Consider the following 24,202-nt stretch of genomic DNA (forward strand, 5'->3'; position numbering starts at 1 on the left):
ATGGTCCAAGTGGGATTATCACACTCGGCTCAGAAAGAAGACTGTGGGTTGTAAGGTCTAAATGTAATACAGGGAATGGAGAGATGGCTCAGTGGTGAAGAGGGCTTGCTGCTCTTGCAGAGAAAGAGCCTGAATTTAGTTCCCAGCACCCACATTGGGCAGCTTACAACTGCCTGTAATTCTAGCTCCAGATGATCTGATAGCCCCTTCTGGTCTCTGTGGGCACCCAAACACAAGTGTGCATACAACAGACATACACGTAAATGGATAAATAATAAAATCTTAGAAAAATAAGTGACTGCAATGTGACAGGTCCATTGCCATGGACATTCAGTTGTAGTTTTGTGTGTTTGGTTTACTCTGATACACAGGACTTCTACTTCTGCAGTGTGAAGTGGCCGGATGAGGCCTCGCTCTAAGTTTGGTGTTTTGTTACTTGGGTAGAGATCTTGACAGAATTCTCTACTCCCATTCCTCCCATTCCTACAACATGATGATCAAGAAATATATACATTTCTGTTTGATCATCTATAACTCAGTGTCTCTGAAAACCAAAAGAACTCAACTTGTGTTATTGAGTGTCACTTTAAAGAAACTAGTTTCAGGGGCTGGGGAGATAGTTTAGTTGGCAAACTGCCACCTAAGCATGAGGACCTGAGTTTAATTCCTAGAACCCATGTAAAAAAGGCTGCAGAGCAGGGTGTGGCTCGGTCAGTAGAGTGTTTGTTGTGCAAGCATGAGGGCCAGAGTTCAAGCCCTAGATTCAATGTAAAAAGCCAGATGGCACACCTGTTTGTAATCTAGCCCTGGGGAGGCACAAACAGGTAGATCCCTGGGGCTCATTGACCAGGTAGCCTAGCCCATTCTGTGAGCTCCAGGACAGTGAGAAGCCTTGATTCAAAAAATAGACAGTTCCTGAAGAAAGATACCCAAGGTTGACCACTGTTACACATGCACGTGCACACACACACACACACACACACACACACACACACACAGAGAGAGAGAGAAACTATTTTTTTTTTAACTTGAAAACTGCACAAAACTATATTAAAAACTAGCAACATCAGATCCTGAATGGGGACAGAAGGGTCACACCAGAACCTGCAGACTGTGTCTCTGATTCCAGATTTGCTTCCAAGCAAGGATGAGTGTCAGCAGGAAGGTAAGAGTACCAAACTTACAAACCTCAGCACTTGAGTTCAAACACTGGACCCACATGGTGGAAGGAGAGGACAGATTCCTGAAGACTGCCCTCTGACTTCCACACCTTCACCATGGCATGAGTGCACACACATACAGACATATACAGACACTATCATAAACATACACAATAGTAATAAATACAAAATTTAAATAATAACAATTTAAAAATCCTTAGAAAACATCAATCAAGTGCTAGGCATGGTGGCACAGGCCTTTGATTCCAGTACTCAGTAGGCAGAGGTGAAAGGATCTCTGTGAAATCAAGGCCAGCCTGTTCTAAACAGTGAGTTCCAGGCCAGCTAGGGCTACATAGTGAGACCATGTCTAAAAAAAAAAAGAGAGAGAGAGAGAGAAAGAAAGACAAAGCTATGAATCAGAAATGTGACATACAACCTAATGGAGAAATGTGCGATGTGCACAAGCTACAAAGGAAACGTTAAAGACAAAACCTGGGGCTTGTACCTCGTCTGCAGGAGGTCCATGGTTCAATCTGCAATACTGCGGGGAGGAGTTAAAAACTGAAGAAAGTTAAACAATAAATATGTGAAAGCAGGCTTAACTTCATAATTATCAAAATAGAAATTCAAAACAAGATACTGCTTCTCACCTTAAAAAGCTGATAATAAGCTGGGCATGATGGCACACACCTTTGATCCCAGCACTCAGGAGGCAAAGGCAGGTGGATCTTTGTGAGTTTGAGGCCAGCCTGGTCTACACAGAGAGTTCCAGGCCAGCTGGGGCTACAGGGAGACCCTGTTTCAAAAACAAAAACAATAAAGCTGATAATAAAATAAGACAGTGTACATTAGGCTTTACAGAGGGAGGCATTTTTTGTTTAAATGCCTGTTCTGTTTTGTTTTTTTAAATGCATTTATTTACTTTAATTTTACAGGTATGAGTGTTTTGCCTGCATGGATATAAGTGCACCCATGTTGTACAATGCCTAAGGAGGCCAGAAGAGGGTGTTAGATCCCCTGAAACTGGAATTACAGATGGTTGTTAGCTGCCATGTGGGTGCTGGGAACCAAACCTGGGTTCTCTATAAGAGCAGCAAGTACTCTTAGCCACTAAGCTATCTCTCCAGCACCCCAACATTTTTTGTCTTATTTTTAGAAAAGGTCTCACTGAAACCCAGCCTGGCCTCAAATTCTCAGCAGTCCTCTTATCCAAGCTTCTTGTAGGCCTGAGCCTCACCTGGTTCTGATATTCCTTCTCCAGTAGCAAAGGTGGAGGACAACAGAGGCCCTCACACAGTGCTGGGGGAGCATCAATTTCACCACAGAGGACAACATGGTAATTTACCAAATTCCCATATTTGTTGCTTGCTGTTCACTTATGATTTTATTGTGATTTTATTGTTTATTGTGAGAAAGTTTTTCCATGTAAGACAGATTTACATAAGTGTACAGAAGCATGCACAGAACACAGATTGCAATGGAAAAACTAGACACCATAAATTCTCCTCGGTCTGGTTAAATCACTCAGGGTTAAATTCAGCATGAGCCATAACTCCATGAATCAGTAAGCAGTCGCCCAAGGGAATAGCTTCACACCTACACACGGTCACAGACTACCTCTGCATGTGAACATGGGAGGACAGCTTACATATATTGTTAAATTAAAAGTCCACAGGACATTATCTATAGGGTGGTGTCATTGGTATACAAAGGCTTTAAAAAGAATAAATGTAGGAGCTAAAGAGACAGCTCAGCAGTCAAGAGCACTTGCTGCTCTTACAGAGAACCCAGGTTTGATTCCCAGGACTCACATGGGGGCTAACAACCTTCCATAACTCCAGTTCTAGGGGATCTGATGTTCTCTTCTGACCTCTGCAGGCATTGCATGACATGGGTGCACTTATACCCATGCAGGCAATATACTCATAAACTAAAAATAATAAAATGTTTTTTTTTAAAAAAAAAACAACAAATATAAGTATGTTTCCTGTATCAATCCCCGCCCCCAGGACAGTCAAGTAATTGTGCCTTCTAAGCACTTTTGATTGCCTATTAAGTTCCATGCTATAGTTGTTTAATGTGATAATTACATTGTTTAATAATATTTTTTTGAGGGTAGGGTCCATGTATCCCGGGTTGGCCTCAAACTCACTATGTAGCTGAGGACAGTCTTGAACTTCTCAACTTCCTGTCTCTACCTCTTAAATTATAGGCATATGCCACACACAGTTTATGTGGTACTGGGATCAAACCCAGGGCTTTGTGTATGCTAGACCGTCAGCTTATCAACTGAGCCACATCCCTAGCACTTGCAATAGTTTTAACCTCCCCCTCCCACTCCTCTGCCAAATTGCAGTCTGTATGAACTGTCAAAGACAAGGCACTATAGTTTTGTGTCTGGGTTAAAGTTGAGGCTCTTGAAGGAGGAGGAGGGGGAAGCAAGTGACAGCAGACAGGGGAAAAACAAGTGTGAAGGGGGTTTCACTGTGTAAAGAAATCAAAGGCAGTTTCTTTTCTTCCAGTAATGACTCGAACTGAGTTGATTGCTTCTGCAGTTTATTGACTTGCTCCCATTCTGAGCCAGGGTCGATCCCAGCTTTACTGGCACAGTACGGTAATGTACTTGGTGAACAGCAGCCAATTCACATGCTGTAGGATGCAAACAGGGGCCTTGGTTGTCCGTACCCCAAAACCTGGACTGTGGATATTGGATTACATGGCAGTAGAGAGTTAAGAGTTGCAGATGGGATTACTCTAAAGTATCTAAGTGGGCCCAAGGCAAACACAAGGGTTCTTACAGTAAAGAGGGAAGAGCCACAATGTAGTACAGTGGTAGAGTACTTGCATGCAGGAAGCCCTGGGTTCAAATTCCAGAACTGCATAAATTGGGCGTAGTGATGAATGCCTGTCAGGTGGGTCAGAAATTCATCCTCAGGTACAAGTTGAGGCAGCACCACTCCCTTGGCGGGTGGTCCCGGGCTGTATAAGAAAGCTAGCTGGGCATGAGCCTATGAGCCAGCGGGAGAATAAGCCAACAAGCAGCCTTCCTCCATGCTTTCTGCTTCAAGTACCTGCTTTAGTTCTTGCCTTGGCTTCCCTCCATGACAGATTATGACCTGGAAGTGTAAGCCAAATAAACTATTTCCTCCCCAAGTTGCTTTTGGTCAGAGTTTTTATCAGGCAACAGAAGCAAACTAGGATAGAGGCCCTTTTATGAATCTGGTCCCACTGCACGGGTGGCAGATGGCATTGTTTATGCCAGGAAGACTACTGAATCTCATGAATCCCAGAAGAACACAGCCACACTCAACAGTTCTCCTGCTCACTTAATACCCACAAACAGGGATACGGTAGGCAGGCCAAGCAATAGTTTTAATAAGGTTGATTTATGCCAAGAGCCAGGCCCTGAGTGGAACTCTGGAAATACAGGAACTCATGAAAGTGTCACTCTGTTTCCATCAGGAAATAAATGCCGTGACTACTGATCAAGTACGTGATCATATTCTTGCAGGCAGGAAGGAAAGAGTGTGCTCTGCCAGTCTCCTCAGATGGGACAAGAGACAAACGCTACCACACTAATCCTCACACCCAAGAGCAGCTTAAAGAGGTACATTCTGGGGCTGTAGAGATGGCTCAGTTGTTAAGAGCACTGGCTGCTCTTGCAGAGGACCCAGGTTCGGTTCCCAGCACCTACATGAATGCTAACAACCCTCTAAACCTCCAGTTCCAGGGGATCCAATGCCCTCTTCTGGCCTTCTCAGGCATTGCGCGATATGGGTACACTTACATACATTCAGGCAATACACCTATACACATAAAATAAAAATAATCAAGTGTTTTAAAGAGGCACATCCTCCATATCTCAAGTGCTCAACAGAAGAGAACTGATAGTTGCTTTGTTCCTACAATCTTAGACATGCAATCATTTAACTACATCTCCCCAGATATGTCCTATAAAGACTATAAGGAACACCTCTTAGCATCCAAAGTATATCAAACAGAACCTCTCCTTCCTATTGTTCACTGTAGCCCAGGCTGGCCTTTAACTTGCTATGTAGCTGAAGCTGACCTTGAACTCCTGATCTTCCTGTCTCCATCTCCCAAACCCTGGGATTGCAGGCCTGAACCACCTCAGCAGACTGTTACATGGTATCCTATGTCCTGTGGATTGATTGCTTCTTCAAGGAACCTGTGCCCTCAAATATTATGAACAAAAGGTACTGTAGGGACTGAGGAAATGGCTCAGTGGGTAAAGTATTTGCCCATGAAACAGTGAGGACTGGAATTTGAATCCCCAGTACCCACAAAATGCCAGCTGAGTATGGCAGCTGCCTATATTTCTAGCCCTTGGGAGGTAGAGACAGGGGATTCTCAGAACAAATGGACTAGACCCAAATCAGTGAGCTCTGGGTTCAAGTGAGAGAGCCTGCTTCAATATACAAGGTAAAAGGTGATCAAGGAAGACACCTGATATCACTCTCTGCCTCTCCACATATGTGTACCTGCACACACATGCAGATATACACATGCACACAGCACACACAGTTGTGCGGCAGGGTCTCCGGTTATACAGGCTTCTGCTACAGCTTGCTCAGCAGTCCTCGTGAGCACCTTCCGTTCCCTTCTGTAAGTCAGGAAGAGTCTCCAGCTCACCCAGTTAAGGACCACTGACCTCAAAGAGACATGTCTGAAACAGGCAAGCACATCCCCACAAGGAGGATTTCTGGAAGAGATGCCATTGTAAGTAAAACTTTAAGGTTAACAACTCATCATCCTGGAGTTTCTAAGTTGTCGGTGGAAAAGTCCCTTCCCCTTGCTTCTGTTTCTTGAAACGCAATAGTGAAACTGGCAAGTCGGTTCACACCCCTCCCCAAAGGACTTATTCTTTCTGAATTACATAATGTATTTCCTGTAAAGCCAAATTACAAGCTGGCCCTGTACTTGGAACACACACAACTGGAAAGTAGATATCTGGAATCCAAAACCATTTTCCAAAAAGAGTCATTCATGGGTTGGATACATTTCCAGGGTAAAAATACCTTTGCAATAACAAGTTGAGATTTCAATATTCTTCGTGGGAGTGAGTTCTCTCCTGTTGTGTAGGCTCCAAGTATCAAATTCAGGTGATCCGACTGGTGGCAAGTGCTTTTACCTTCTGAGCCATCTCACCAGCCTGAGATTTGATTGAGTGTGTGTGTGTGTGTGTGTGTGCGTGTGTGTGTGTGTGTGTGTGTGTATGTTGTTTTCTCATGTGTGATGCAGTGCGTATGTGTGGGAGTGAGACTGCTTATATGTGTGCATGTATGTGGAGGCCAGAGGACAGTCTCAGGAACTGTCCACCTTGTTTGTTGAGCCAGGCTCTCTCACTGGCCTAGAACTCAAGTAGACCAGGCTGGCTGGCCAGGGGACCCAGGGATCCACCTGTTTCCACCTCCCCAGTGCAGGAATGACAAATGTGCACCACCATGCTCGCCTTTTTTACATGGGTTCTGGGGATTGAACTCAGGTCCTCATGCTTGGAAAACAAGCACTTTACTGACTCAGTTGTCTCATCAGCTGAGATTTAATACTCTTAAAAACACTAATTTTAAAAATAACTATAGAAACCTACATATGTACCTTTCTTGTTCTTCTGAAAGGAAAGTATTTCTGCAGAGATGATGGAGGGAGATGTGACTGACAGGGATTTAAGGCAGTAAAACAACTTTAAGAACGTAATTCTGACTAGATTCATTTCCATTGTATTTAGGGATTCCTTTTCCTTCACAGCGCTAATTCTGCCATCTTCTAATGCATCCTAGCGATGAGGTCTTTGGCTGGGACTGTGAGATCAATAAAGAGGAAGGTACAGAGGAGCTGAGGCGATAGCTCAATTGGTAAAGTGCTTGTCTCAAAATCACAAGGACATGAGTTTGATCTCTAGATCCCATGTAGAAAAGTCAGGCATGGTGGTGTGTGGTTGTCATCGTAGTGCTAGGGAAGCAGAGACAAGAAGAACCCTGGGGCTCCCTGTCCAGCCAGCCTAGCTGACTAGGTGAGCTCTAGGCCAGTGAAAGCCCGTCTCAAAAAGCAAGGTTGACAACACCTGAAGAACGACACCCGAGGTTGTCCTCTGATCGCCACAAGTGTAAACTTGCATATATATGTGCACTTACACCCCCACACAGACATCCATGCGGAGGATGACATGCAACGTGGAATTACAAAGGGTAGATTCAGCAAACTGCATGGTGAGTGACTGAAGAATGGAGCCAGGACATTGGGAAGGAACTGACGTGTACTGGCGACAGCAAAGGGAAGAAACAGGGGTGACAGAGCAACTGACAGTCCTTAATGATATGCTCACACAGCCCACCCCCCAGCTCACTCATGGCTATACTAATATCAAGAAAGATGCATGGCTCTGGAGATGTGGGGACAGGATAGGCAGGCAGACTGCTGCTGGTGCAGGATGTCCAAGTGTTGAAGAAGTGGCCTTTCTGGGACATCTCCTGTTAAGATGGCTCAACAGGAAAAGGCACTTGCTGCCAAGCCTGGTAACCTGAGTTCAGTCTCTGGGGCCCCACATGGTGGAAGGAGCGAACCTGCTTCTGCAAGTTGTCCTTTGACCTCCACATCTGCACGCAACCCACCCACATACACATACATAAACACACAAAATAAATGTAATATAATAACAACAATAGTAGGTGGCCACCCTGGTCCTACATCCACACAGCCTGAATAACCTGCTGGAACTCAGGATACTCCCCAGCTCACTGACTCACTACTTCATTCACACACACAATGCTCTGCCTAGCTGCTCCCAGCTACCATCACTGCCCCAAACCCTAAAATTTATAATTATGATTTTGTGCCCAGAGAGCCCCTGCAATGCTGCAGAACTCAACTGAAACTACAAAAAAGGATCCAGGCATTCATCGATTTCAACAAGCAGAAACCCAAGTATAGATGAAGGGTACTTGATTCCTTCCTTCCACAGCATTCTTTCCCCAAGATCATAAACTGCCGAGTGCTGACTTTCCATCTTCAGAATGTGTACGACACCAGAGCCAGCATATAAATTACTCTGGGAATAGGTATTCATCCTGGGCAAATAAAAACATGAGCTCCTCAGATAGTGCAAGGTTCCTTTCTCTGGCATGATCTCACCGGTCTAGGCCAGTGAGAGATTAGGAAAGAGAACTGTGAGATTTGGGACCACACGGATAGGGTGAGGGCCAGGACCCTAAACAGAACTCTAAGACGTTTCCTACCATATAGTTGTAGTCTCTTAGTGCTTCACCTGTGGTTCAGAGTTGCCCTGTGTGATCACAGGAATGAGGGAAGGAAAAAAAAAAAACAAACAAAAGGGAAGGAGGAGGGAAGACCACACAAATACTGGTTCCTGAAGCTCTTCTCATTCACCAGTTTCAGAGCGCTTAATCTTTTGGGGACTGTGACCAGGAAGTAGGAGTTATTCCCCACAGTGCTGATTTTTTCATAAGGCTACAACTCACAATTGAGAAATCCATGGTGACTATCTCCAACACTCTGGTGGACGCTTATGTCACAAAGCCACACTGACCCTAGAGGTGGGAGCACAGGGAGATGACATGCACATTCCGGAGGCCACCCAAGATTCACTTGAGCCAGAGCCAAACCCCATTAAGTCCCCAGGTGTGATTCAGAGGCCTCCCCGATATTCCACTCCTCTCCTAAAAGTAAGGAACAAAGAAGGGGAAGCAGGAGAGAGGAAGAGAATCTCAAAAGTATAGTATAAATGGAAATTAACGCCCCAAAGCTATAGCGGAAAATGCACCACCAAGCCTGTCACAAACCGACAGATGTCACATAAAGAAGTCCTTAAGGGGCTGAGTGCTTGCCTAGTGTGCATGAGACCCTCGGTTTCAACACTCAGCACCTTGTAGTGGTACACGTCTATAATCCCAACATTTGGGAAGTGGAGATGGGAGAATCCTAAGTGAAAGGTCATCCTTGACTACATGGTGAGTTCAAGGCCTGTCTGGGTTACAAAGACTTTGTCTCAAAAACCAAAACAAAAAAAAAGTCTTGAAAAGTGTACATCAGATTTAGGGGAGAGCACTTGCCTAATATGCATGTTGCCTGAGACCCTGGGTTCCATCCCCAGCAACACACACACACACACCGGGCAATGCTATTTTTTAAGAGCAAAAAGAACTTTTCTCCATATCAGCTCATTTGAGTACCACAGAAATACATCTTCAAACCCCGTGTTATCTCAAACATGGCCACCTCCATTGACACCTATAGCATGCTGATGCACATCAACCATCATCCCCCCAGGACCTCCAGTCTTGGCATACTAACTACTGAAACATCTTTTAGCTATGAACCATTTCTCCTGCTTCTACTCTCAAGATATAGTTCTAACTATCATGTGATGTGGATAGAATGAATTGACTAGGTTATGAAAACCTTCTCACCTAAGGAAGCAGATTCCATTCAATGCCCACAGTACACAGTAGAAGTTCAACTAACATCAGCGGAATATACAAATAAAAGAACAGATGACTGTTGTCTTTCTGTATGGGGACATGGAACCACCAGATGATCGGGCACTACATTTTCAAGCAAAAATAACAACCTGTATACTTCTGGGTTTATCTTCTACATTTGCTTGAAGGATGGGCTGTTCTCCTTGTAGACCAGAAGCCAGAAGAGAAGAATCCAGATCACATCACTGCTCATTTCTACAGTGATGGGGTATAAATGGCATGTCCTTAGTTGGCGCTTCTGAAAGACTGGATGAGTTTGAATTCTATTCATCGCCATCAGATGGCTGGCCAAGACCAACGGGCCGACTCAGAGGAACATCTGCTGTAAAGCTGCAGGATGCTGGTTGCTAGCAAGTTTCTCATCAAGGCAGCGTCTATAAGCCATGTGCCACTCACTGTGTTAGACCTACTCAAATGGGGCTAATGGAGCCCCTAAGGCACAGAATAAAAGTCAAGAACACTGTCAATAGATCTTATCACTGAAATTACTCAGGTACTGCTGGAGTGGTCTCTATATGCGTAGTACTTCCTAAATACTTTGAAGTCTCCAGAGAAGAATGAGACATGGCATTTGCTCTCAAAGAACTGGATCTAACAAAAGCATGGTGCTACACCTCTTTTATCCTGGTGCTAGAGAGGTTGAGGGAGGAAGATCATGAGTTGAAGGCCATCCTGGGCCATATAGAGCTCTTAAAAAAAAAAAAAAGTGGAAAAATAATGTTCTGAGAGAAGAAATGACCACATTAGGAAGGTTTTGGGGGAACAAAGACAATCATTGTATGTGGACAGTCTAATCACAGTATACTTGGGGGCAGAGCCAACACTACTGTTGCCATCCTGAAGCCACTGTCCTCTTTTTCTTGTTAACAGAACTGCATTCCGGATGCCCTGGGATCCAAGTTCCTTTTGATCTAAGATAAAATGCATTCCTCCCCAGCATGGGAGGGGAGCAGAGGAAACTCTAGTCTCCCATTGTCAGTTACTGGTCTCCAGTAGGGTGTGGGAGCTGGGTTTGGCTACCACAAGAGAAGTGTGGCAAAGGGTTCTTCCCATGGTCCCCTAGCTTTTTCTTCCAAAAATGCAGAACTTGGATAGAAGCAACTGGGAAGCAACAAGGACGCAAAGGCGGCAGGAAGCACAGAAGAAGCCCGCTATCTCCCAGGAATGACCCGCAGCAGCAAACCCAGAACCATCTATCAATGATTACTTGAGATTCTCCTTGCTGGCTTTCTTGAGTCCTTGCAAAGGTGGTGTGTGGAATGAAGGAGAGGACATTCATGTGGAAGGAGCACGCACTTCGACTCTTCAGTGCACGGGCAAGTTTGTCAGCCAGTCCAGTTTGAGACATGGCCACTTGACACTTGAAAACTATTCCAACATGTACTGACTCAAAGATTGTAACCCAAGAAGAAAAAGTCTGTTCTACAGAAAGGGTGGAGGAGATGGCATCAAACTGATATTTGAATGAGTGGAGTCAGGAAGCTGTAAGCTTACCTCGTAACACATTTTAAATGTAGTCAACTTGTCCTACATAGCAGCAGCTTACAATTCAATTCTGTGAGTTTATTATAGAATTCAATAAAATGATTTTCAATCACTGTAAGTCAATGATAGTTGCCTCATTCCTCAGTCAAACTAGTGACAACTGATAATTAATGTGTCATTGATTCTAAGCAAACCTATAAGATTGAGAATGTTTGTTAAAACAGTTATATAAAGGATTAGAATAACATAATAACATGTAGCTTCAAAAATACATCAATGCCCCTGACCTCAAGCTCAGTCAACAGCTACTGGAAATGAAGCATAGACCAACATTAAAGATGGGCTGAGGGAACCTCCCTAGCAAGGCTACAACTTGAATGTCCGAGGATTTGAGATAGACAACTTTGTATGTAGGTCTCTCAAAAGTCTAGTGACAAATGACAATTCAACCAAGAACAAACTCTTTTATTCTACTTTTATTGTGATAAACAGATAAAACACTTTTATCTTCTCTGTTCTTGTTCTCCTTCCACTGCTGTGAAAAACACCGTGACCAAAGAAACTTGTAGAAGGAAGAGTTTGTTGGGCTTAGGGTTCCAGAGGGGTAGGAATCCATCATGGTAGGGAGACACAGTGGCAAAGATGGCCAGAGCAGAAAGCCGAGCACTCACATCTTCATTCAGGCACAGGAGGCAGAGAGAAAAACTGGAAATGGGGCATGGCTATAAACTTTCAAGCCCGCCCCCAGTGACGTGCTTCCTCCAGCAAAGCCACACCTCCCAAAGGGTTCTATGACCCTTTCCAAACAGTACCACACACTGGGGACCAAGTGTCTAAATACCTGGAGCCTATGAGGACATTCTCATCCAAACCACCACATTCTCCTTGCAATCTGTTGCTGTGATAAAACATTCCAACAAAAAGCAACTTGAGAAGGAAAGGCTCTGTTGAGTTTACATTTCCAGGTCATAATCTGTCAATAAGGGACGTCAGGGTAGAGGCAGGAACTTGGAAACTGCTGGCGACTCATTCTCTGGAATGTTTACAGATTCATCGTGCTCAGCTAGTTTTCTTATACAGTCAGAACCACATAGCTAGGGATGGTGCTGCCCACAGTGGACTGGGTCCTCCTGTATCAATGAACAAGCAAGACATCCCCTATAGACATGTCCATCGTCCAATCTGATCTAGGCAATTCCTCACTCATATTTTCCTCTCATGACTCTAGGTTGTGCCAAGCTGACAGCACTAACTAGGACATTCTTCTTGGAAGAGGACCCAGTGACGATGTCCATGTCAGTCCCTTCCTTTGACCTTAAAACAATCTTCCTTGATTAAGAAAAGAGGACTAGAATTTGTTTATTAAAATTCAATTCTGTAACCAATTTCTAACTGAAGTCCAGCTGGCTAACTTATGCTGCTGTAGTGCTTTACACATATAAACAATGTGAAAAGTGGCACCCGCACACATAGCATGCATGCACGCATGCACACACATGCACGCATTCACATAAATAAAAATGTTTAAAAAAAGAGTGTACTCTGATCTTTATACTTATGTATGTTGGTCTGTCTGCATTTTTGAACATATGTTATTATTTTTATTTATTTTATTTTTATTTATTGTTTTTCTTTATTTTTAATATTTTATTTATCTTTATTTCATGTGTATGAGTGTATTGCCTGCACATAGGTAGGTGCACCTGTGTTGTGGTGGAGAGGTCAGAAGGGCACACTGGGATCCCCTGGAACTGGAGTTATGGACAGTTGTTAGCCACCATATGGGTCCTGGGAATCGAACCTGGGTCCTCTGCAAGAACAGCCCAGTGTTTTTAACCACTGAGATAACTCTCCATCCCCCTGCTTTTATTTTTTATTTTTATTTTTTGAGATATGGTCCCAATCTGAAGCCCAGGTTGCCTTAGAACTCATTATATCACCCAGGCTGGCCCTTAAACCTGCGGCGATCTTCTTACCTTAGCCTCCTGAGTCCTGGAATCACAAGCATGAGTCACAGGCCTAGCTTAACATTGCTAGTATTAACATGTCAAATTTGAGACATTTTTGCATGTATGCTTGCATATGTAAGTATATAAACATTTTAAAGACAATTTAAATTTTTTATTATTTTTACTTTTTTATTTATTTATTTATTTGTGTGTGTGTGCGTGTGTGTGTGTGTGTGTGTGTGTGTGTATCACAGTGCATGTGTGGAAGTCAGGATAATATGCTGAAGTTGGTTTCCTCCTTCCACCATGAAGGACCTGGGACTGGAACTTAGGTCATCAGGCTTGGCGGCAAGTGCCTTTATGGCTGAGCCATCTCACCAGTCCAAAATTGATCAGTTTAAAACCCAAGCCCTTGCTGCTATGGGTGAGGCTTATCAAAGAGGCAGCAACATGGTTTACAACAAAGGTGTAGAACAAACATAGAGGATATTAATTTGTCTCTGTCATAAATATATTTTGACTTACCTGTTCAGAGACCTGACAAAATTACAATGCCTTACCTTATAAACATAAATATTTTGAACCTCTTAAAATCTATGAAAATGATATATTTGAGTGCATTAAATGTGCTTCATAGAACATTAAAATTCTCTGAATACATCATTAAGGGATATCTGATCTTCTAAGCAAGTATTCTAGAAGGAGGATAAACATCTAAAATAAAGACTACGCAAAGTACAATTAGTGTTTACATAAAACAGTATTAAATCATAAGATAAAAGTTCATTAGGTTGCAAAATTTTGTATTTGCTACATAAATTTTGGTAAGAATTCTCTTCTACAACAGATTCTAAAAAGAAATTAAATTTTACATTTCCCCTCTGAGTATTCAAGGGTAATAAAAACAAGAAAACATAAAAATGTTTTACATTAATCAACATGTAATGTTTTAAATACATTTTGAAAGCTGAGATGAAGAATTTAAATGTAACTGCTCTGTGACATTTCTTTGATATATAGAGGTTGTCAAGAATAAGTTTTCTAAGATATGAACAAGACTCTCAGTACATAATTACAGAAATGAAATCAAAATACCTGCAAATGATGTTCATTAAAAAACCTTTCTTGCAGGGTTTTTAAAATATTTTATTTATTTATTTTATTTTATGTGTATGTGAATATTGCCTGCACATAGGTAAGTGCACGCGTGTCACTTGCAGGGTTTTTAATGACTATTCTTGCAGAGGTCCTGGGTTCAGTTCCCAACATTCACATAGCAACTAACAACTATCCATAACTCCAATTCTAGAGGATCTAATGCACCTCTGGCCTTGGCGGGCATTGCACATATGTGGTGGACTTATATGCATGTAAACAAAGCACTCATACACAAAATAAAAAGAAGAACATATTTAAAAACAATTTTTTTTGAGATAGGGTCTCCTTGTAGTCCCAGCTGGCCTGGAACTTGTTATGTAGATCAGGCTTGCCTCCATCTCAGAGTTCCCCCTGCCTCTGCCTCCGAAGTGCTGGGATAAAGGTGTGTACCACGCCCAGCCAGCAGCTAGTGCTCTTAACTGCTGACTCATCTCTCCAGACTCAATATAAAATTTTACTAAAGTTACAGTGCAGATAAAATGATGCCTGTATATGTTTTTCAAAGATACTTTGGTTAATTGATGTCACAGTTCCTTTTAGTGATGGGGTAACAAAATGTACCAGACCCTACAAGCATCAGCATAGAGAACCTGTGTAAGCTTTGATATTGCTCTGTTTGTAATAGGCAAAATGATGATGTGGTTTGAGCTTACTAAGAACAGAGATCGCTAATATCTTGCACTTCATGGATGATTAAATGAAAATATCATTTTGTTGGATGTTTAGAAAAATTTATAAGCTGCTTTGTGCTTAGAAAATTGAAATGTAAATTTCACACCCAGGATGTCACACCTTTCATAAATATACTATGCTTACATCTATAAATGAGAATCATAATTGGTCTGGCATACAGACATGGGTTTATATAAACAATTAGCCAACCAATATTTAAAAAGCTACCAACAGGGCTGCATGCTGTTTAGAGATGAATTGAAAATTCAAAGAGTTTAAAAATTGTTATTTAAAACCTTAATATCCGAATATTTAAACTCAAAGGGTCTAATTTTATTTGATCTTTCTGTTCCTTATCTCCAACTGAAAATTTAAAAGGTAGAAGGTGGGGCTAGAGAGATGGCTCAGCAGTTAAGGGGATTACTGCTTTTCTAGAAGACCCAAATTCAGTTCCCAGCACCCACATCAGGTTGCTCATATGCACCTGCAACTCCAGCTCCATGGCATCTGCTACCACTTCTGCAGGCACCCACACACAAGTAGCACAGGTAAATAAATAAATACACACACGTATAAATATATATTATAAATCTTTGAGAAAAAAAGTAAAAGCAGATGATCTAAATACCTATCCTGGCAGGAATAGAATATTCTAAATAGCCATGGGTGACCCCCTTTGGCTATCAGACAGCTGAAAGAATGGGCCTCAAGATATTGGAATTTCTCCAGGAATCTCATATTGGTGGAGAAGAAGGACTGAAGCCTGGTGCCAGCCAGAGGAGAAAGTTGTCACCCAGGAAGAGATTTCACAAAGTTCTGGCAGCACAGGGGCCCAACTTGTGGGACAGACAATTAGGTAGTCCCTCTTCCATGCTCTGTAAGTAACCCAATAAAATCTGGTTCACCAAGTTACTTGGATGGAATCATCTCCTTGGTCTGTCTGGACTCTACCTGAGGTGAACAGATGTTTCCTTATATCTCCTACCTCCTACGAGAAGTTAGGCAAGAGACCAAATGAAGGTCCAAAGCCTTCCAATCCTCAAACAAGGCACTCCTAGATTTAATAAAAAAAAAAAGGCATAAGGATCTTTTTCAGTCTAAATTTAAATTTCAAATAGCATTACAGAGTTGGGAAATTGTTCCACTAATGGATGAGACCAAGATACCAAGTCATTTGCTTATGGAAGAATATTTCATTTTCATGTCTAGTTAGTTCTGGCTCCAGCAGTGTAACATGTTAAAATCACTGTACTTACAGCAGCGACAACTATACTCCCTTCCAGAGCAGGAATCAAACACATACTGTTCTTTCAGCTTTTATCCCGCTGGGAATTAAGCAAACTAAACTTGAAAATGCACATGTGGGCTGATGAGAAGGCTCAGTGGCTCAGTGGATAAGGGTGCTAACTGCAAAGCCCAAAGACCTGAGTTTGATTCCTGGGACTCACACGCTGGAAAGAGAGACCCAAATCCTGAAAGTTTTCCTTTGACCTCCATACTTTTTATCTGCGGTCCATGTTCTGCCCCCCATATACACAATAAATAAACAAATATGTGTAGAAAAGAAAATGTATTTTCCATATGTAGGTTATTTCATAAGCCAGAACGAGTGGAGAAGATAGGAGGTACCTTTTGTATCCTAAGTGTAATCCCCAAAGGCCTAATGGATGGCTAAAGCAATAAGACAGAAGAAAACAGCTTTCTTTTTTAAAAAGTTGTCTAATTTCTGTTTTATGTATGAGTGTATTGTCTGCATGTATGTAAGTGCACCTATGTGGTGCAATGCCTGTGGAGGACAGAAAAGGGCATCAGATTTCCCTGGAACTGGAGTTACAGATGGTTGTTAGTCACCATGTGGGTGCTGGGAATTGAACCTGGGTCCTCTGCAGGTCAGTGCTCTTAACCAGTCATCTCTCCAGCCTGAAATCAGCTTTCTTAAGCTAAAGTACAATACTGACAATTCTTGTTTTAGATAGGGTCTCCCTGTAACCACAAATGGCCAAGAACTCAATATATAGACCAGGTTGGCTTTGATCCCATAGAGATCCACCTGCCTCTGCCTCCTGAGTACTGGGATTAAAGGCATGGGCCACCACACCCAGATCTTACCTACAATTCTTAAACGTTCTTTGTGTATGGTGGTTATGTGTGTTCCCATGTGTGTGTAGAGGCCAGAGGTTGACATTGGGTGTCTTCCTCAATAGTTGTCTACCTTATTTTTTTAAATATTTTATTTATTATTTTTATTTTATGTGTACACGTGTATTGCACCTGGTAAGTGCACCTGTGTTGTGCAATGCCTACAGAGGACAGAAGAGGCTGTTGGATCCCCTAGAACTGGAGTTATGGACAGCTGTTAGCTGCCATGTAGGTGCTGGGATTCAAACCTGGGTCTTCTGCAAGAACAGCCAGTGTTCTTAACCGCTGAGCCATCTCTCCAGCCCCATCTACCTTATTTTTCAATAAGAGGCATTCACTGAACCTGGAATTTACTTATTTGGCTAGACTAGATGGTCAGCAAGCCCCTGTCTACACCTCCCCAGCACTGGGGTTATAGGTGCAAAGCACTATATCCAGAGTTGCTTGCCTGGATGCTGGGGATCTGAACTCATGCTTGGGTGGCAAGAAACATCTCCACAGTTCCTTAAATAATTTTTCATTAGGGACCATTCACAGAAGTGAAGTAACTATCCTCTAATCAACATAGGTAAGGAACCTTCTCTTAAAGAGTATTTAGCCTTCAGGAATTCTATTTCATTCCTTCCTGGGTTATTTCTCCAGATTGTACAAAAGGAGACCAATAGCAACATCTTCCTTTTTCTGACAGGAAGATTATTGGGTGGATTTTGCTAGCTTTTTATTAAGACCAAACAAGAAAAAAAAAAAGTGACAAAGGAAAATGTTCTGAAAAGACTATTATCCAACGAGCACTAGCAGTTTGGATTTGGAGAATCATCTGCTGGGGTTGATGCTGGGAAAGAAATGAGGGAAGTCTTTGCAAAAGAACTTTGATTCTCTCTTCTCAGAAAACCATCAGCACACTTGCCCACATCATAAGGTTCTCTCTGCTATAACCAATCACTGGACAGCATCTTACATTGCTCTGACAATAGGATTAGGGCAACAGTGACAACCAGAAACCAATAGCCGTTCCCTGTTAATGGTCAAATGTCTTCTTTTTCCGTATTTTTAAAAGTTGAATGGGGGAGTTAATATTTATTTATTTAGTTGTTTGTTTGTTTATTTATTTATTTTAATGGGCCTGGAGAGAGATGGTTAAGAGCATTTGCTATTCTTGTAGAAGACTGGAGTTGGGTTCCCTGCACCCACATCACATGGCTCACAACCACCTATAACTCTAGCTCTGGAAGATCAAACACCCTCTTCTGGCCTCTACAGGTACCCACATGCACATAGGTATACACATACACAGAAACACACACACACACACACACATATAAGTTTAAAAACATTTTTAAACAATTTGTTACATATGGAAGTCAGAGGACAACTTGTGAGAACTGATTTCTTCCAGCATGTGGGTCCTGGGATTGAACTCAGACTATCAGGCTTGTTGGCAGACATCATCTTACCATCCCCTGGGAGGTAGCATTTATTTTTCTTTTTTTTAAATTTATTTTTATTTTATGTATATAAGTGTTTTGCCTTCATGTTGCTTAATTGCACTTGTGTCATGTAATACCCAGAAGAGGGTGTTAGATCCCCTTGGAACTGGAGTTATGAATGGTTGTTGGCTGCCCTGTGCTGGGAACCAAACCTGGGTCCCCAAGAGCAAGCAGTCCTCTTAAACCATGGAGTCATCTCTCTAGCCCCTGGGAGCTGGGAAATAGCTTTTTTTAGACCAGGCTGGCCTTGATCTCACAGGATTCGCCTCCCTGAGTGCTAAGATTAAAGGTGTGTGTCATTAGGCCTGGCTTGGGAGCTAGCATTTATTATTTTGTTTTATTTTATTTTACATGTATGAGCGTAATGTCTGCATCTGTATCAGTGCACCCATGTCATGCAGTGTCCACAGAGGTCAGAAGAGAATGTCAGATCCCCTGGAAATAGAGTAACAGATGGTTGCTAGCCACCACATGAGTGCTGGAAACTGAACCCAGGTCCTCTGCAAGAGTAACCAATGCCCTTAACCATGAGCCACCTCACCAGCCCTTAGTATTTCTTATGAATGACTGTATACTATCTTCTGCCAACGCTGCTGACAGGTGGAGCAAAGCAGGCCATGGTCTGATATAAAAACAACAGACCCAGCCTCAGCCTTAAGGAGTTAGGAACACAACTATCAGAAAATGCAGAAGAAACACTAAGAAAGACCCACACAACGAGAAATTGATACCCCAGACCTTACAAGCCGTTCACCAGGCTCTAGTCTCCAGGTGACTTTGCTTGACAAAGCTGCTGGGAATGAGGCTCTAAAAACAATCACAAACATCTAACGGCTGGTGTCGCTAGTCTTTCAATTTCCCCTGAGAGTAAGGCTTTGCATATGTTCACTCTGCTCACAGTCCCAAGCACAAAGCTCTTCTTTTGGAGAATGGAGGCTATTGTATTATCTATCTATCTATCTATCTATCTATCTATCTATCTATCTATCTATCTATCTATCCATTCATTCATTCATTCATTCATTTACTGTTTTTGTGTGTTTATGATGTGTGGGAGGGGCCATGCATGGGCCATGGCACAGGTCAGAGGACAAATCTGTGGAGTCGGTTTTCTCCTTCTGTCTTCAAGTGGGTTCTGAGGGTGGAACTTAGATCATTACATTTGTCCAAAAGGCACTTTTCCTTGCTGAGCCATCTCACCCGCTGTTTAGTTTTTAATTAATTGATTGATTAACTTTAGGTTTTTTAAACTTTAATTTTTAAAATTTTATAGGTAGAGTGTATTTCCCTGCATCTGTGTAAGTGCACCCATGTCACCCAGATCAGAAGAGCGTGTCGGATTCCCCTGGAACTGGAGTTATTGGATGGTTTTAGCTGCCATGTGGGTGCTGGGAATCGAACCTGGGTCCTCTGCAAGAGCAGCCGGTACACTTGACCACTGAGCCATCTCTCCGGTCCTTAACTTTTGGCTTTTTGAGACAGGGTGTAGCCCCAGCTGGCTTTGAAACTTTTGATTCTCCTGTCTCCACTTCCCAAGTGCGCCACCACCTCAGCCTGGTATATTTTTTAAAGTCCTTTAGACTAATCCATCCTCCTGCCTCTCCCAGTGAGCAACTTACCTTGCAACTCACACATCAGCTCCATGTCTTTTTTAGCCTGAAACTCCTTGCAGAGTTACAGGCCAAAATTCACATCCCTTATTCACTTCAAACCCACTAAGGCCCTTTGAAGAAGCAATGAGGTCTGTAGGCAGAAGGATCCTGCCTTTGTGTGAGCTATACCACTAAATCACCACCAGAGGATCTCAGGTGAAGCTTGGAGAGGAATGTCAATTGATCACCAAGGCTATCTTGTGACAGACCCGGGCCTACAACCTTACCAAATGGATATTGTGAGAGTTCCACAATTTTCAGGCCAAAATGATTTCAGTGGAAATAAAGAAGGACCACTAACAAATGGGGAGAGTTAACTTCAGCCAGGCTCAACATACTATCCTATGAGAACACACGCATCAAATTTTGAAAATACATACATAATATTCACCCATGACAGACAGCACAATTAGCAAAAGGAAGCCTACACCTTGGCTCCCTTCCAGTTGTTATTTAGAGGCAGAGTTAGGGGAGCTGAGCCATGACAGGCAGGCAGATGACAGGAGTCCTTGGAGCCTTCTAGGGCCTGATGGTGGTCAAGAGCTGCAGACTTGCAGGGGTTGTTCCCTGTGACTGAGCAGAGCAGTACCTTTGTGCAGCTTGAACCTAAGGCTACACACTTATGAGGGGATCTCAGCTCCTGGCCTGTTGGAGGCATGCAGGAGTCAAGCTTACTGTAAGAAGCTCAGACAGCACAAACCACATGGAAAAGCCAGTATTCAGGGGAGTGACATAATATATTGTAACTGCTCCATCCTGTCAATAGATACATTTTAATAGGTCTGTTAGAATTTCTCCCACTTGAAGTTGAAATAACTCCCATTCCTCATTGGTAGAATCACAATTCACTCCCAGCCAACTGCCAGACACAATGACAAGGGAGAGTGCCAGGCAGGCCAGGAGCTGACTTTTGTCTCCTCAGGCAATTCTTGCATTTGATCATATGTCTCCTCTTAAAGCAATGAGCAAGTTACAAATATAATTACTGAATTTCTGAACAAGCACTAACACAAGACATGGATGCGCTGAGAAAGGATAGAAGCTTACCTCTGGCTCTGGCTGTGAGGCCTGCTCCTCTTCTTCAGAGTTGGGTAGAATTGCCCACGTTATGTTCGCACTAGCCGAGGGCAAAGAGCCAAGCGTCCCATTTTTCAGTTGCTCTGTGGAATGTGATTTGGGTCCGTGCCATCCCAGGATGGTTTCTGAAATAAAGACTTAGAATGATGCCAGATATCCTCCAAATTAAACATTTAGAACCTGGGAAATATCTGTGCCTTATTGTCCGAGGAGACGCACGTGATGTGGCCCCGTCACACACAGTGGGGTCTGTAAGAGGCTATTCTCCTACACTATCAGAGTCATCACAGATTGGAACAAAATAATTCATATTTCTGTGCCTGTATATGCTTGTATGCATACATATGTTTGTGTGATACATGCAGGTGTCTGTGCATATCTGAATGTATCCACATGGGGGCCAGAGGTTGATGTGAGGTGTCTTCCTCAGTCTTTCTCCATCTTATTTTTTGAGACAAGATTTCTCATTGAACCTGGAGCTCATCAGTTCAGCTGGGCTGGCCGGCCAAAAGCTCCAAGAACGCACCCATAACCACTTCCCTAGAGCTAGCATTGCAAATACACCCAGCTTTTCACCTGGGTGTTGGATAGTAAACTCAAGTCCTCATGCTTGTTGTAGCAAGCAGTTTACCCACTGAGTCATCTTCCCAACCCTCAACAATCTGTGTTTTACCAACATGAGATAATGCTGTTTTCCTTAATGTTCAAAAATATTTAAAAATATTCACATTAAAAACCAAATCATATTATCAAATTTGGGCTGCTTAAAATGTGGTTTATTGTTTAATGATCAGGGTTCAGGAAAGATGCTTACAGTGAAGTCAAAAAGACTGCCACTGATGCCAGATGGGACCAGATGTGAAGCAGATGTCAAGAAGACCCATCATCATTGGCTGACATGCCTGGTGGAGTCTAGCAAGAAATACTTCTTAGAAACAACAGTCTTCTAAACTGACAGCATTTTTCTAATCTTTCTTCAACCCCTTGAAGAAGCAAAACATTTCTTACCCAATATTATTTTAAAATGTTACTTATTAATGTTTATTTTATATGTATAAATGTTTTGCCTATGTGTATGTAAGTGCACTGTGTGTGCAATTCTTGCAGAGGCCAGAGGAAGACACTAGATTCCCTGCATCCCAAGAAATTATAGATCGTTGTTAGCCACCACGTAGGTACTAGGAACTGAACCCAGGTCCTCTGCTAGAGCAGCCAGTGCTCCTAACCACAAAGCCATCTTTCCAACCCACCCCCATCAGTATTACTTTTTACAATATTATTATTACCATAATAATGGTAATAATACCTTTCTGGGCTTATTATAGAGATAGGAGTAACTAGAAGTGGACTTCTTTACCCTGTAGTAATCCTGCAAGGTGAAAAATAGGTCTCATTCTCAGCTCATTTCCAGTCTGGAAATCCTGTTCCCCATCTAAAAGCAGACAAATGATGGAGGAAGATAGATTGAAGTAGAGACTCACTGAAACTTCCCCAGTCTCAGATGTTCCATCTACAAAGTAATCTTGTCCATCAGCCTTCTTCCTGAATTTACTCAGAGAAAAATCTAGAAATGGCCCAAACCTTTAGTATCCCAAGAGAATCTGATTGATAGAAGTAAAAAAAAAAAAAAAAAAGTAGGCAGAGAGATGGCCGTGTGTGTGCGTGTGTGTGTGCATGTGTGCGTGTGTGTGTGCGCGCACGCACGCATGCTCCTGGGTGCAGATGTCATCCACCTCAAGTATCTTTGCATGCAAAAATCTCTCCTTCTCAATGCCAAGTGCTAGACCATATAACTGCTGCTTAAGCCTAAAGTGGCTTCTTGTTGCAACTGAAATAAAATGTAAAGCATTTGGCCTCTCTATGCTCAAGAGCCAGGGTTCCCTCCTCTCCTCCCCATGTGCTCCTTGGGCTCCAGTTATGGTAGTAATTCTTGTCCATTCTCTCATTATTTGTCTAAGAGCCTTTGCACATGCCATTCATACCTTCCCGGGTACTGCCCTGTAGACCTCCTATGGGGAGGTGGGTAAATTCAGGGGTTAGTAAACATCACTTGCTTGGAGAGGTCTTCTGGGATCTCCCTGGTCCAGGAGCACCTCAAAGGCATTTAGAGTCACACTAATGCTCACTGCCTCCACAGGACCTGGCACTAAACTCAACAGTGCATGCATGCTTCTTGTTTCCTTTTGCTTCCCTGGAATGTTAGCTCTTTAGAGGCAGATTACATGCTGTCCTAACTCACAGCTGTCACCAGAACCTACACTATGATTTGCCAGGGCAGGTGCTAGCTCTGTGTGTGAAGGAATGAGTATTAAAAGACCGAGATGCAAATTTCATCCAGAGTAACTTTCCTAGCTTCCCAATAATCACAAGATTAAAAACAGCAGAAGAGAGGCAAGAAGGGCGATGCTTGGTCAGGGCCTGGGAGTGGGTAGGAAGGAATGCAAGTTACTGTTCACGAGGCATAGACAGCTTCAGTTTTGCAAGATCAAAGTACAGAAGTTTAGTTCACAATACTATTGATCTATACATATAAAAGTAGTTAAGATGGAAGCTTTTGCATCATGTTACATTGTCTCAAAGTAAAACAAAACAAAATAAAACCCAAAAAGTAGGGCTGGGCATGTAGCTCAATTGTTACAATGATGGTCTAGTTATGTGCAAGGTCCCCCCAGCACCACATAAAGTGGGCATGGTAGTACACTCCTGTAATTCTAGCACTTGGAAGGTGGAAGAAAGTGACTCAGAAGTTTAAAGTTCTTTTTTGGCTACATAGTGGGTTTGAGACCAGTCTGGGCTACATTAGGCCCTATAAGAAAGAAAGGAAGAAAGGAATTAAGGAAAGAAGGAAGGAGAGAGAGAGAAAGAAAAGGAGGGAGGGAAGGCGGGAGGGGGTGGGGGGAG

The 24,202-nt window shown here is 42.7% G+C and overlaps 1 protein-coding gene across 1 annotated transcript in view; it reads right to left on the reverse strand.

Annotated features, from left to right (window-relative positions):
• The window catches only part of Osbpl10 (oxysterol binding protein like 10), a 330,111-nt gene that overhangs the window by 43,420 nt on the left and 262,489 nt on the right, over window positions 1-24,202 (reverse strand). The window contains exon 6 of the mRNA XM_008830466.2: window positions 21,272-21,426. Within this exon, the coding sequence (XP_008828688.1) occupies window positions 21,272-21,426 (155 nt within the window). The remainder of the gene's footprint in view (window positions 1-21,271; window positions 21,427-24,202) is intronic.

This window comes from Nannospalax galili, unplaced genomic scaffold (genome assembly GCF_000622305.1).
Source record: "Nannospalax galili isolate Female #2095 unplaced genomic scaffold, S.galili_v1.0 scaffold695, whole genome shotgun sequence".
Lineage (NCBI taxonomy): Eukaryota > Metazoa > Chordata > Mammalia > Rodentia > Spalacidae > Nannospalax > Nannospalax galili.